Source organism: Glycine soja, unplaced genomic scaffold (assembly GCF_004193775.1).
Source record: "Glycine soja cultivar W05 unplaced genomic scaffold, ASM419377v2 tig00104601_1_pilon_1_157234, whole genome shotgun sequence".
NCBI classification, from domain to species: domain Eukaryota; kingdom Viridiplantae; phylum Streptophyta; class Magnoliopsida; order Fabales; family Fabaceae; genus Glycine; species Glycine soja.
Window position 1 is genome coordinate 75,058 of NW_021144454.1, and position 15,374 is coordinate 90,431.

General features: G+C 36.7%; 1 protein-coding gene across 1 annotated transcript; it reads left to right on the top strand.

Annotated features, from left to right (window-relative positions):
* Window positions 1-7,173: 7,173 nt before the first annotated feature.
* Window positions 7,174-10,200, top strand: LOC114404595 (scarecrow-like protein 27). Its single transcript, XM_028367489.1, has one exon. It carries the CDS (start codon window positions 7,692-7,694, stop codon window positions 9,924-9,926), a length of 2,235 nt encoding a protein of 744 aa, XP_028223290.1. The 5' UTR covers window positions 7,174-7,691; the 3' UTR covers window positions 9,927-10,200.
* The last annotated feature ends 5,174 nt before the right edge of the window (window positions 10,201-15,374 follow it).

The following is a 15,374-nucleotide window of genomic DNA, read 5'->3' on the forward strand; positions in this document are numbered from 1 at the left end:
AAAGCCAACTCAACACACAAGCTTTTAGACTTAAAGAACTACATAGGTCTGAATTCCTCATCGCATCTGAGGATACGTAGAAGCAAAGGCAACACCTTTGTCGATCCCAAAAAAATAAAAATAAAATATAAAAAAGGAAAAGTAAATAATTTTGAAGTCATATTTTGCACACTCGATTAAAGGTTGTTGTCCCTTGTGACGGGCGCATGGGGTGCTAATACCTTCCCTATGTGTAAACAACTCCTGAACCCTTATTTTCGAAATTTGCAGACCTCTTTTTGATTTTTCTAATGTTTTCCTGGAATAAACATTGGTGGCGACTTCGCTCGTTTTCTCCCTAGGAGACGAACACTTTGGCTTATTTATTTTGCTTTCGCCGTCCAGTCGTAGGGTAGGTTGCGACACCACCGTTGCTTGCCGCCGAACCACCGCACCAAGAGGAACATTTTAATCAGAGCGGAATCCTCAGAATCCACCTCAAGGATTCAGTGAATAAAAATACCTCAATACTTTCTTTCGTAGCTTCTATGAGGTAATTTTGACTTCTAAGCCTTTCTCTTAGTTAGTTTGAGTTTCTCTTAGTGTCTCTTTTGTTTTGGGTACTGTAATATGGTGTTTTTACACTTCCTTTGAAAACCCTTGGAAATGAGACGTTGTAAAAGTTATCTTTTTTTTATAAAATTAATGTTATTTTTGTGACCTTCATTGAACCCCGATCACATTGGCGTGATCAGAATTTCAAAATGACGTCTCCTTTTAGTAGAATCCTAAACACCCCTTAGCTCTTTATGTTTTGACAGGGGTAATTGAACCTGAATGTTGTTATTAATCTTGTTTTTGAAATCTATACTAAATTTCCTTCAATTTGGTATATAGAACCTTGCATTTGGACTGACAAACATGAACGAGAGAGGGCTCTAAGCATCGCAAAGAGGAATTGACGGAGAACTCACGATAGGTGAGGGGAGTTTATTATAATTTAGGGTTTTTAATACCATAGTTGGGGTCAGGGAACCTGAATATAGGGATGTATGCATGTCCCTATTGCATGTGGTTTTCAAGAAAACAATGTTTTTGACTAATGGAATGTGATACGTCTGTTATTGATAAATGACATTATTGTTTTTATTAGACTTGTGTTGTATGAAGACCTGGGGAGTGTGAATCTCAGGCATGAACTATATATGTATGTATATGTGGAATGTAATTTACCAATCATATTGTTATTGATTGTGGAAGCAAAGCTTCATGATGAATCAACAATGATTCAAAGGTGTTTTGATGATAACAATGATGACAACAAAAGATGATGACAAAAGTGATGAACAAAAAGCTCAAGAGAATCAAAGAACATCCATCTCAAGAAAATCTAGAACAAGTCAAAGAGTTCAAGAATCAAGAAGAATTCAAGACTCAAGAAGAAAGCCTACAAACAAGATCAAGATTCAAGACTCAAGAGATTCAAGATCTCAAGATTCAAGACTTAAGATTCAAGAATGAAGAAAAGACTCAATCAAGATAAGTATTAAAAAGTTTTTCAAAACTTTGAATAGCACATGAGTTTTTGACAAAACCTTTACCAAAGAGTTTTTACTCTCTGGTAATCGATTACCATATTGTTGTAATCGATTACCAGTAGCAAAATGAGTTTGAAAATGTTTTCAAACTGAATTTACAACGTTCCAAATATTTTCAAAAGGCTGTAATCGATTACAATGTTTTGGTAATCGATTACCAGTGCCCTTGAACATTGAAATTCAAATTTAAATGTGAAGAGTCACATTGTTTCATTCAAAAGCTTTGTGTAATCGATTACACATATTTGGTAATCGATTACCAGTGTTTGTTTCTGAAAAATCTAAAGATGTAACTCTTCAAAAAGGTTTTGACTCTTTCAAATGAGTTTTAAGTTTTTCTAAAAGATATAACTCTTCTGAATGGCTTTCTTGACCAGACATAAAGAGTCTATAAAAGCAAGGCTTTGTTTTGCATTTTGAATCAATTATTCCAAGTCTTTCTAACAATCTCTTACAATCCTTTACAAGCCTTGAATCTCTTTGAACTTCTTCTTCTTCTTTGTACCAAAAGTTTTCTGAAGTTTTCTGGTTTTTCCAAACCTTGAAAACTTGTGCTATTCATCCTTGCCATTCTCTTCTCCCTTTGCCAAAAAGAATTCGCCAAGGACTAATCGCCTGAATTCTTTTGTGTCTCCCTTCTCCCTTGTCAAAGAATTCAAAACGACACAGTCTGAGAATTCTTTTGATTCTTCTCATTCCCTAATACAAAAGCGTTCAAAGGTTTAACCGCCTGAGAATTCTTTTGTATCCCCATTCACAAAGTATCAAAGGTGTAACAGCCTGAGATCTTTGTCTTAACACATTGGAGGGTACATCCTTTGTGGCACAAGTAGAGGGTACATCTACTTGGGTTTGACTAAGAACAAGAGAGGGTACATCTCTTGTGGATCAGTTCTAGTGGAGGGTACATCCACTAGGTTCAAAGAGAACAAGGGAGGGTACATCCCTTGTGAATCTTTGCTTGTAAAAGGTTTTTTACAAGGTTGAAAGAAATCCCAAGGACCGCAGGTTGCTTGGGGACTGGAGGTAGGCACGGGTTTGTGCTGAACTAGTATAAAAATCCTTGTGTGTTTGTTTCCTTCTTCCCTACTCTTTTACTTTCCGTTGTGCATTTAATTTCCGCTTTTACTTTCTGTTAAGTTTCTCTTCTACTCCATATTCTCTTAACAACAAAAGTAAAAACCTTAAAAGAGTAATTTTTATTTGGTAAAGTTTTAGGAATAATTAATTCAACCCCTCCTTCTTAATTATTCTGAGGCCACTCGATCCAACATTGATGATATTAATTGATATAAGGTGACATTGATGTTTATGATAATGTTGATAGAGAATGATGTTGTTATTGAAGATGATATTGATAATAATTGATACGAGATGATGTTGGTGTTTATGATAATATTGATATGAGATGATGTTGTTATTGATGATTATGTTGATAATGTCACTGAGATGAGATGATATTGATGTGGAGAATGACATTGAGATGAGATGATGTTGATGTTGATAATGACATTGAGATGAGATGTTGTTGATGTTGAAAATGTCATTGTGATGATGTGTGATGTGCATGTACATAGGGGGTGTAGTGACCATGTTGGATATCCCTAGTGGGGGAAATAAAGTGGTTAAAGAGTTTTGAGCATCTCTGGAGGGGGATGGCTTAGAATCTTTAATTATTCATGGTCAGTGCATTGATGGTGTCCATGTTTCATACTTCATAATTCATGGAAATAGTATAAACTTTGTCAGTAAGTACTTGTAGTTTCTCATGAGGGGGAATACTTGTACTTGGGGGCATGTCACTCGATTTGGAACTCCCTTAAGACTCAGGTTGATCACCATGGGGAGACGGGAGTTGCATGTGCATGACAGGGTGACCTCAACACTTGCTGCCTAGTTTTCCTAAATGAGAGTGTCGTGCAGACACACTTAGGCTATTTCCTTGATGAATGGTACCACATTGCATTTGAGAGTTGAGGTCAGGTGCATGCATCATACTGAGCATGATTGATTGAAATTATGGACGGATGATGACTACTTGTTGAGTGTATGTTAGACTAATGGATATTTGTGTATGCTTATGGTATTTGTTAATGTTTTCTTACTAATTATGGTTATTTGATTTTTGTATTAATTTCTTTTATAATAAACTCACCCTTGCAATTTTTTGTACTGTGTGGTTGGTACCTATGATGATCGTGAACCTTTGTTCGTGGGAGTAGAAGGACAATAGTAGAGTACGTGAAGTGAGATTCTTTTGTGGAGCTGTTAGTCAGTACATACGACTAACTTTTGTGTAAGAAAATGTTGTAAATTGTATATGACTCCTCCCATTTATAGTTGTTTTGGGTAGTATTGTAATTACTTTTTGTTAATTTAAGTAATAGGTAGTCAATATCCCAATATTGTGTATTTAATGATTATTCCTTTTCAATTTCAGGCAAGATTGGTGAAGTGCATAATTTATGAACTTGCTAAGCCACGCCACGTGCTGGGCGAGCCATCCACTAAGCGCACTATCCTCCGGCTAAGCGCGCAGAAAAATCTAGAAGAAGGATGAGTTGTACAGAGGCGCTGAGCGAGTGTGAACTCGCTAAGCGCACCGCTTTTAACCCTTAGGCTAAGCGAGAAGACTAACGCTAAGCCAGAAGTCACTTACGCGGCTAAGCGAGCTCATCTTTCACTAAGCGAGCGCCCATCGACAGGATTGCCTATTTAAAGCTGAAATCTCGATTTTGGAGGGGCTGTTGAGTTTTTTGAGAGTTTTTGGCTGTGGAGAGACTGAGAGAGAGCTGAGCTTGTCGAGGAAGCCATCTTGCGGAGCTTTGGATGATATTTTGAGAGATTGTGAGGTTTCTAGAGGTGGAGGAGACATCCCCACTACTTGTATTTCTTCTATCTTTCATCTTCTCTTCTCATTGTTGTAAAGGAAGCTTCCCTGCTATGGAGAGCTAAACCCTCAGTTGGTTCTTCCTATGAGGTACTTGATGTAAATATTTGTATATCTATCTAATGATGTTTTATGTGTTCATTGTGATATCAATACTCAATTCTAGTGTGCCTTTGTCTTGATCACGTAACTGCATGCTTAGTTAGGGTCACTCACATTGGGAAATGGTTTGATCCTTAGAACTTGATAGGACAGGGCTAGCTTATCGTATTTTTATGAGACATCGGGGTACGGTAACCTAGTTTTTGTTATGTTATGTCTTAATGCGGTTCTAGTTAAGTTTAGTCCAACAAGAGGGATTTGAGGATGACGCTTGATTAGGATTAGGCTAAACATGCACGAGACATCGGGGTTTAGTAGTCCAGGAGACAACATAGAACACATGAACATTGTTAGGCAGAGAACATCCTTAATAACATCAGTCATCCAGTAGAAAGACCAACACGTTTTTTTTTTATTTGTCTTCACACATCATTACTCACGTGATTTACTTTTGAATAGTTTAGTTTGCATACTTGTCCATACCACGCATCAAACTTTCATCCAAAGACACTTATTTACTGAACCACAATTTTACCAAGTAAAACAAGTTCCCTGAGAGTTCGATACTCGGTATTCACTTATCGTTTTATACTACTTGCGCGATCCGGTGCACTTGCCGGCCATCGAACAGGAGCCGCCAAGTCGATGTGATGACTTTGGGATTATTTTGGGAGAGAGTTGTGTTTTGTTAATCAACTCCTTTGTAGCTGATTCTATAATTCTTTTTTTTAATTGAGAATGTAAATTATAAATTTAATTATATGTATAAGTTAATTTACTTTTCATTATGTGGATGATGCATACTGAGTTACTATATCTATATATGTATTTATTTAAGTAATTGTGCGTTGTTTGATATATGTATATCGTGAAAAATTTACTTTCATTTTTCATAAGCAAATTAACGGAGTTTTCATTTAAAAATTGAAATTTTCGTAGTTTAGAGTGGTGATATCTTAGCGACAAGGAGGGTCATTACACCAACAATAGGCTCATCACAACAACATCACCCAAAACCAAAAATGACAACAAATAGAATCAAAAACCCACAAACAAAGTTTTTTCATGAGCTTCCATGGGTACTCTGAGGAAAATGAAAATGAAAATGAAACCCAAGGGAGGAAGAAGAGGTGCTTACCACTTTGTGGCTAAGCCAAACAACATCAAAGGGAGAAGAAAAATGTCTCCTTTGATCACCGACACCAAACCTCAAGCTTGTAGGATTTGGGTCTCTCTAGGAGAAGAAGAAGAAATGAGAAAGAGAGTCCCTTGCAAATGCAAAATCTGAATTGTGAGGGTTAGGGAAGGGTTTATGACCTTTATAATTATCCTTTTCATATTCAGGCTTTCTCTTAGCACACCCACCCCCTTAGCACACATCAAAGCCCATTTGATCAAGCCTAAACTCATTAAAATTCACTAAACATGAAAACATAAGCACCACATCCCCACATAAATAATTAATTTACTTGAATCACTTAATTTAAATTTAATTATACTTGATAATTAATTAAAATTACTTAATCAATCATTATGAAAACACACGATGTTACATGTGCTATGAGTGGAGGTGGGGGTCATGAGCTAAGAGGGCGGCATGAGGAGGAGGGGTGGTGGCTTTTGATTTGTGGGTTTGAATATGTGGGTTTAGTGAGAGAAGATTAGATGAACATGAGGGAAAAAGAAATAGGGAAGTGTGGGGAGAAACTTAGAAAGTGAAGTATGTTGTTTTTTTTTTTAAAAAAAAATTATCATTTATTTTTTTGAAAAAAAGGTAAGAATATAATTTACTTTAAAAAAAATTTACCAGAGGTTCACATTGTTAAGAAAGTTCCAAAGAAATGAATAAAAAAAAGGAAATGATGCAAGTGTAATTTGAATAAATCTCATGGGATATAATTGCAATTTGATTTTCTTTCCTATTTGTTATCTTATTCTTCAAAAAGAATCACTTGATTAAATAGTTTAGTTTTTTTTTTACATAATTAAATAGTTTAGTTAAATTATCTTCGTTCTTAAAATTACTTGCTATTTTTACACGAAATGAGAAAAATACATATTAAATATTTTTTTATAAATAATTAAAATTAAAACATATAAGTTAAGAATGCTTTAAGAAGTTATGTAATTTTTAAGTGATTATGTAAATTTAAAAAATCTTTAATTTTAAATATTTATATATAAGTATGCAATTTAAATGTATTCTTTTTATTAGCATATACTACTGTTAGTTACTTTTTCTTATCTAATTTTATGAAAAAAATTTAATTATTTGTATTTTAATATTTATAAGAACATTATGGAATCAAATTTTTACCCATAAATTTCGTTTTAAGCATTTAATAAATTGTTATTATATCCCAAGTATTTAATAAAAATTTAAAGAGAATAGTTTTTTTTTTTATAAAAAAAAACTGTTAACAAATGGAGAGATAATATTAACATACACCTTTCCCAAACCAAAACTATAAATTGTGCGCACTACATCTGCGAGTGGGGACAGAGTGTGACAGAGACCCAACCATGCGAGATAACAACGTCTACAGACAAAAGCCACATAAATATTTTATATTAATAAGCCTAAAAATTCAAGAGAGAGAAAGAGAGAGAGCGCACTTTACCACTTTTATATGTTGCACGCATCCATCTACAGCAGAAAACACAAGGAGGACAAGGCTACTCCACAGACAAGAGAAAGAAAGAAAACCCCATTTAAAGTTATTTCTTTTTGTACTGTGCACATCACAAGAAGAACAAAGATGGGTTTTTGAACCATCACATAAAAGAAAAAGAGAGAGAAACAAAAAAGAAATAGGGATATTGGAGAAAAACAAGAGGAAGCTGTGCGAGTGAAAGAAGATGGAGGAGAATGAATGAGGTGAGGTGTGTTTGTTATTCTTCTTGTTGTTGTTTTGTTGTTGCTGAAATGGGTTTGTTGAACACAAGTGCATGTATTTGACTACTAGTGCGTTAAAGCTCAGATCTTTGTCTTTTGTTCTCCCACCTGGTATTTTGAGGTTATCAATTTGTGCACTGAGTCCTTCCTTAACCGAAACCCATTTTGTTGGTTTTTTTGGGGGTTGTTGAGTTTGTCTTGTACCAACTTGTCGGGGTTGATTTAAATGAAGGCCGTGCCCCTACCCTTTCAGGAATTTAGAGGGAACGGGGTTTTAGATTTTGCTTCTGTTGCTGCTGTTTCAGATTCGTTGTTACTCCCGCAGCAAGAGCAGTTTCTGCAAAGGTGGAACCCCCAAAGGGAAAACTTTTGCTATGTGGGCATTGAGCCCGCCGTTTCTGGTTTGGACCTCAAAAGGAAAACAAGCAGCCCTCCCACATCCTCCTCTACACTGTCTTCCTCACGCGCCAGCAGCGGCGGCTGCGGAGGCTGGGGCTCCGCGGATAGCACCACCGGTGCGGCCACGGCCACGGTGGCCGAGAAGGAGAACAACCCACCTCAAGGAGGGTTAGAGGTTGTTGGACAGGCAAGATGTGGACTGGGAATGGAGGATTGGGAGAGTGTGTTGTCTGAGTCACCAGGTGAAGATCATTCCATTCTCAAGTTGATTATGGGGGACATTGAGGACCCATCTGTGGGTTTGACCAAGCTTTTGCAGGGTGGAAGTGCCTCTCAGGATGTTGAATTGAATGGGCTTGGAGTGGGTTTTGGTTTGGTGAATCAAAGTTCTGTGCTTGACCCCATTCCTAGTGTCAACTTTGTGAGCAGCAGCATTGACCCTTCTGGTCCTGGGAATTGTGCTGATTTCCCTTTCAATTCCCACAGTAATGTTAGCCCTAATGTTCCCAGTGTTGGTTCTGGTCTGAATCCAAACCCTACAGGATTCCCTACTTCAGCTAGCAATCTCTCACAAGTTTCACTCCCTCAGGGTGTGTTTCAGCCACAGCAACAACAGCATCAACCAATAGAACCTCTGGATGAGAAGCTACAGGTTCTCAATCCCCAGTTCATTTTGTACCAAAATCAGTCTCAGTTTATGCCAAACCCGGGTTTAGTTTTGCCTTTGACATATGCCCAGCTGCAAGAACATCATCAGCTTCTCCCTCAGCCTCCGGCGAAACGCCTGAATTGTGGCCCAAATTATCAGGTTCCAAAGACACCCTTTTTGGATTCTGGTCAAGAGCTGTTACTTCGGAGGCAGCAACAGCAGCTCCAACTGCTTCCTCACCATCTGCTGCAGAGGCCATCCATGGTGGTGGCACCAAAGCAGAAAATGGTGAACTCCGGCAGCGAAGACTTGGCGACCCATCAGCTTCAACAGGCTATAACTGAACAGCTTTTCAAAGCTGCAGAGCTGATCGATGCCGGTAATCTGGAACTCGCGCATGGGATATTGGCGCGGCTCAATCACCAACTTTCTCCCATTGGGAAGCCTTTTCAGAGGGCTGCTTTTTATTTCAAAGAGGCCTTGCAATTACTTCTCCATCCAAATGCCAACAACAGTTCTTTCACCTTCTCACCCACTGGCCTTTTGCTCAAGATTGGTGCTTACAAGTCATTCTCAGAAATCTCACCAGTTCTGCAGTTCGCCAATTTCACTTGTAACCAAGCACTGCTTGAAGCTGTGGAAGGGTTTGATCGCATTCACATAATAGATTTTGATATTGGGCTTGGTGGACAGTGGTCTTCTTTCATGCAAGAGTTAGCACTCAGGAATGGCAGTGCACCTGAACTCAAGATCACTGCATTTGTGTCACCCTCCCACCATGATGAAATTGAGCTCAGTTTCTCTCAGGAGAGTTTGAAGCAATATGCTGGGGAGTTACACATGTCCTTTGAGCTTGAGATTCTGAGCCTTGAATCTTTAAATTCTGCTTCCTGGCCCCAGCCACTTCGTGACTGTGAAGCTGTAGTGGTTAACATGCCTATTGGCTCTTTCTCAAATTACCCATCATATCTACCTTTGGTCCTTCGCTTTGTGAAGCAGCTCATGCCAAAAATTGTGGTTACATTGGATAGAAGTTGTGATCGAACTGATGCACCATTTCCTCAGCATCTGATTTTTGCACTTCAGTCTTATTCAGGGCTGCTTGAGTCACTTGATGCGGTTAATGTTCACCCAGATGTCCTTCAGATGATTGAGAAGTATTATCTTCAGCCATCAATGGAGAAGCTTGTCTTGGGTCGACATGGTTTGCAGGAAAGAGCACTTCCTTGGAAAAACCTTCTCTTGTCATCTGGGTTTTCACCATTGACCTTTAGTAACTTTACAGAATCCCAGGCAGAGTGTTTGGTGCAGAGGACTCCTAGTAAGGGGTTCCATGTTGAGAAGAGGCAGTCTTCCCTTGTTCTTTGCTGGCAAAGGAAGGATCTCATCTCAGTTTCAACTTGGAGATGCTAAGCAGAGCCATTTTGCACCTTTGAACTACCAATTTAATTTTAAATTCTAAAGTGCTACATAACTTACAGCTTCTATTGATCTTTCTTGCTTGAATTTGCCTTGTCTATGGTTCTATGCTAATTGTCTGTTTTTAGGATTTATTATTTTCAGTTAAGGAAGGGAAGTGAACATATTAATTAGCAACTGAATGACGATTTATGAGCGTGATATGCAGTGTATTATTATAAATAGGGGCATTCTATATATGCATTTTGTCCTGTTTTAATTGCCTAAATTTATGTGCTTTTCTTCTATGTTTTACAAGAAAGTATCACTAATTACCCTGTGAAGTTGAGGCTTTGTTTGATGACTTTGATCCCTGATAAGTCTCTCTCCCTCTCTGGCACATGTTGTAAGCTCAATCTGGTCTTTGAAAGCTATATAGTTGTCTAAGGTATCACTTTAACAGTTCCCCGAACTATTCAGTGTGGAATGGGATGGGAATTCTTCAGTTAGTTTGCTAGTTTTCAGCAATTGCATTACATGTACGTTTTGTCTGCACACTTTTCACCTAGAAAAATTCGTATGGAGCCAGATTTTTTATGAATATTTATTGTAGTTGCTGAATGCTTATCTGAGCACTTGTTGCCTTACCATTAATTAGTTAAAATCGATTGGTCCTGATGTTTTAAGCAGAAAGGAGGAAATAAATCTGCATAAATATGCTTCAAGTCTTTCATGTTTCATGTTGCTCATTAATTTTTTAGGACTAAGGCCTTGATTGCTATCATCAACTACTCAGATATTAGTGTTTCTATTCTACATCTCGTAGTATAATCACTTTTTCTTATGCCATTTTCACTTAGATTATTACCCTTAGGCCTTGTTTACTAGCTGGCTACTTCAATCAGATGCCATAATTTGTTTATTATTACTCTCTAAATCTACACAAAGAAGTCAGTTAATTGCCATTTGTCACGGCTGATCTCAGGAGTTTGAAAATAATCCTAGATACTAGGGTAGTGCTTGGTTGCGGCAATGCTTTTGGATCCTCTCTTCTCTCTCCTATCACGATGGTAAGAGTGAGGATCCAAATCTCTACTTAAAAATCTAATTGAAAATGAATCTGCATCTAAAATTCTTTAACTGCTGGAGTTTTGAAATCCACAATATTTTTTTGTCTTCACTTTTCCCCTTTTGATTCATTTGCTGTTTATGAATAACTAAGGATAGCTTGGAAACTTTTGGAGGATCGTGTCACCAAAATTCTCTCAAACAACTATATCCATAGGGTATAACTAATCTTCATTTTATAATTCTCCTATGGTCAATCATAATGGGTTAAGTAAGCTGCTAGATTTATTACTCTTTTATTACCATTATCATTATCTGTATGTGGCTGAATATTTAAGAAATTGTGTATCATTTTATTTGTGCATGCCAACGCTAAATTTAATTGAACTAGAAGTTGTTTGGCTAATTATATTTTAATGAACCCCCCTAATGAAATCACATGGGTCTAGTGTGAGTGGACCCCACTTGATATTAGTTTAAACTCTTCTCTATCTTTCACCTTGGAAGCCTTTCATTTAACTATGCTTTCATCAAGCACAATCATAATATTTAATGATTGAGGCCATGTTGCATGAGAGAGATGTTTGGCTTCTCATTGTGATTATAATTATTCTTCTCTTAATTTTTTTGGAAAAAAAAAGAATGACTAACACGTCATTTCCATGGACAATAAGGTACTTTGCTAGCCCAGCAACAGATTTGCAAAATATATATTTTAATACTATCATTAATTTTCAATAGTGTGATCTAACCCGAAGATGGTACTTGCTATGGTGCATTACTTGCTTTTTTTTTAAGCAGGTTGCAAATATTTTAATTATGGGTAACAAATAGACGATATTTTGTTAGCGATGCATGCCAGTGGTCCTTCTGAGAGGGCAGCACTGTCTGTCCCACGTAAAAATAAATAAATAAATAAAGAAAATGGAGAGGACCAACCTTCAATCTTGGGCAAGTCATCGGTATAATAATTAAAAAGGGGGAATGGTGGTGGTGGGTTCCTTTGTCAATTTGTTTCTTTCTTTCTTATTTATATTTTTATGTAAAAGAAACTGGTGGATAATTAAAAGAGTGGTACATGAATAAAAAGAAATATGGATAATGATACGAAAGGAGAAGGAAAGAAAGAGATGGGAATAGGAAAGGGAATGGGATATTGATGGAATCCTTACAAAAAAAAAAAAAAACGTTAAAAAAGTAACAAATATTATGCAATTTTTTTATTACACTATCATGTAGATGTAAGTAAATTCAACTATAAAAACAATGGAAATTTTCAATAATTTGTTGCTTATATAAAGAAGTACTACAAGTAGAAAGAGGAGTTTATTTTGAAGGTAGAGGAATAATTTTTATCAATTGATTCATGTAGTTTATTTTTGGTGGGTGTATATTTATAATTTAAAAAAAAAACATGTAATAAATTAATTTTTTCACTTGGTAATATTCCTTTGTGACATTTTATCAATAGTTTTAAATTTTAATAGTTGGTAAAAAATTCATTTTAGTAAGTCTTAAATTTTTTGACATTTAAATTCCTTTTATACTTTTTTAAACTTTTAATCCAAATTTTTATTTTTTGTCATAATAAATTAGTGTTTTCACTTGATATATTTCCTTTTATATCGCCAGCTAAAATAGGCATACTACACTAACATAGAGCATGAAATATTAAAGTAGGGTAAAGCAATAGAAATCATAGGTAGCTATAAAATATGAGAGTAGAAATTAGTTTACATCAATATACACTCATATTATTCAATAATTTTTATTAGATAACATTTTTTTTTTACAAATCTAACAATTAGAATAAAAATTTCTATCATATAAAACGTATTTGTAAAAATTTACACTAATCTATTTTTATATTTTATTTAAATAATTAAATTAAATGGAATACATATCTTTGAAATATATGAAAATACGAATTATTTAATTGTTTTTCTATCGTCAATTGCTTCGGCAAATTTTCAGTTTAAAATCATTACTAAACTTCTCACTGATAGATTATTTGACATTGCTCCCAAGATAGTATCAAGTTAGCATCATGGTTTTATAAAAGGTAGACAGATTACTAATTGTATTTGTACTTCTGAGGCTATTAACTTGCTGAATAAAAGGGTCTTTGGAGGTAATTTGGTTATTAAATTTGATATTAGAAAAGCTTTTGACACCCCGGATTGGAATTTTCTTATAGAGGTGCTGGATTCTTTTGGCTTTAATAGTGTGTTTCGAAAATGGATAAAAGTGATTCTACAGTCTGTTATACACATTTTTTGGGATTAATGGCCAGCTAGTGGGTTATATATCTTTCAAGAGGGGGAGTGCGTCAAGGTGATCCCTTATCACCTCTTCTTTTTTGCCCAGCGGAGGATGTTTTGAGCAGGGGGGGATATCTTATATGGTAGAACACCATTATCTGATGCCTATGGCAAGACCAAAGAGTTCCTCTGCTCCTTCGCATGTTTTATATAGGCTGATGATATTATGTTTTTATGGTAAGAGAACATCCAAGAATATAAAAAATTTGAAGCTTTTGTTTCAATTTTATGGTGATGCTTTTCGCCAACGTGTTAGCCAGGATAAATGCTAGTTTTTTGTTGTATCTATGTCAAAGGAGAAAGTGCTTACTATCTTATAGCAATTCAGCTGTAAGGAGTTTGTTGCAGCTGATGGCTTGATTCAACATAGCAGCTTCTAGAATCTGTTCCTCCTTTGCTTGTTATCATTTTGCACGTTTTATTTTCATTACCTGAGTAGTGGCAATATTCAAAAGTTTGTTATAACAAACTTTAGATATTTTGTAAGAGCAATCTATAAATAAGGAACACAGTGAATAATAAAGGTATTAGAAAACTTATCTTGTATTTTCTTAGCTTCCTTAGCATTAGCAGTAGAATGGAATAGTGTTTCGTATCAATTGGTCCAACCTGTCCTCCTCTCCGCTCTTCAATGACAGATGCCGCAGCTTCCGCCGCCAACCTGGATCGCCTCGAAGCCGTCATGGCCAACCTCGCCGCAGCCCAAGCCAACCTCACCGCAACCCAAGCTTCCATGTATTCCGTTCTCCATGGAACTCACCTCCATCTTGACTTGTTCCACGCCTCCATGCTCTTCAAACTCGATCTCATTAGCCAACAACTGCATACCATGATATTCCGCCAACGTTTTTCGTTTCCTTTGTCGGTGCAGCCACCGGCGCCGCTGTCGTCAGCTCCTCTATCGACCGCTTATTCTTACCACTCCAGCCAGTATCCTCCTCCGTCTCGTCCTCACATGCCTCCTCCTTAGTTCACACCACACTCCGACGTTCCTCCTCCCCTTCCTATGTCGCCTATGATTCCATGCCCCACACCCAAGCCACCTAGTTCCGCACCCAAGTCAGCATCACTCCCCATGGTAGCTTCCCATGGAAGCTCTATAATGAAGCCACGCATGCTCGATCATGCCGTCTCCACCTATTTTCATTGCCGATAACCCCATCGTTCGTGTCTTCGCCCCTCAACCTCTTGTTCTGCCTCTTGTTGGATCAAGTGGCCTCAGAATAATTAAGAAGAGGGGGTTGAATTAATTATTAGTGAACCTTTACTAATAAAAAATCTATCCTTCTTAATGTTACTAGATTCAATTAGGCTTTTACTATAATGTTAAGAAAGTAAAGAACAAAAATAGAAACTTAACCAAAAGTAAAAGCGATAATTAAAGTGCACAGTGGAAATTAAAGAGTGTAGGGAAGAAGAAGACAAACACAAGAATTTTATACTGGTTCGGCAACAACCTGTGCCTACATCCAGTTCCCAAGCGATCTGCGGTCCTTGAGTTTTCTTTTCAACCTTGTAAAATCCTTTACAAGCAAATATCCACAAGGGATGTACCCTTCCTGGTTCTCTTTGAACAACCAAGTGGATGTACCCTCCACTTGAACTGATCCACAAGAGATGTACCCTCTCTTGTTCTCAGTTACAACAACCTAAGTAGATGTACCCTCTACTTGTACCACAAAGGATGTACCCTCCAATATGTTAAGACAAAGTTCTCAAGTGGTTAGTCCTTTGAAACTTTGTGAAGGGGAAACAAAAGATATCTCAGGTGGTTAGTCCTTTGAAATCTTTTATTTAAGGGAAAGAAAAGAATCAAAAGAATTCTCAGACTATGTCGTTTTGAATTCTTTGACAAGGGAGAAGGGAGACACAAAAGAATTTAGACGGTTAGTCCTTCGTTCTTTTGGAAAAGGGAGAAGAGAGACACAAAAAGAATTCAGGCGGTTAGTCCTTGGCGAATTCTTTTTGGCAAAGGGAGAAGAGAATGAAAAAGATGAATAGCACAAGTTTTTTAACAAAGAACTTTTCTTGAAAGAAAAATTTTTTGAACAAAAACTTTTAGAAAGATGAAGAG

Excerpts from the sequence above, each read along its gene's own strand:
- LOC114404595 (XM_028367489.1), top strand. The coding sequence starts at position 7,692 with ATGAAGGCCGTGCCCCTACCCTTTCAGGAATTTAGAGGGAACGGGGTT.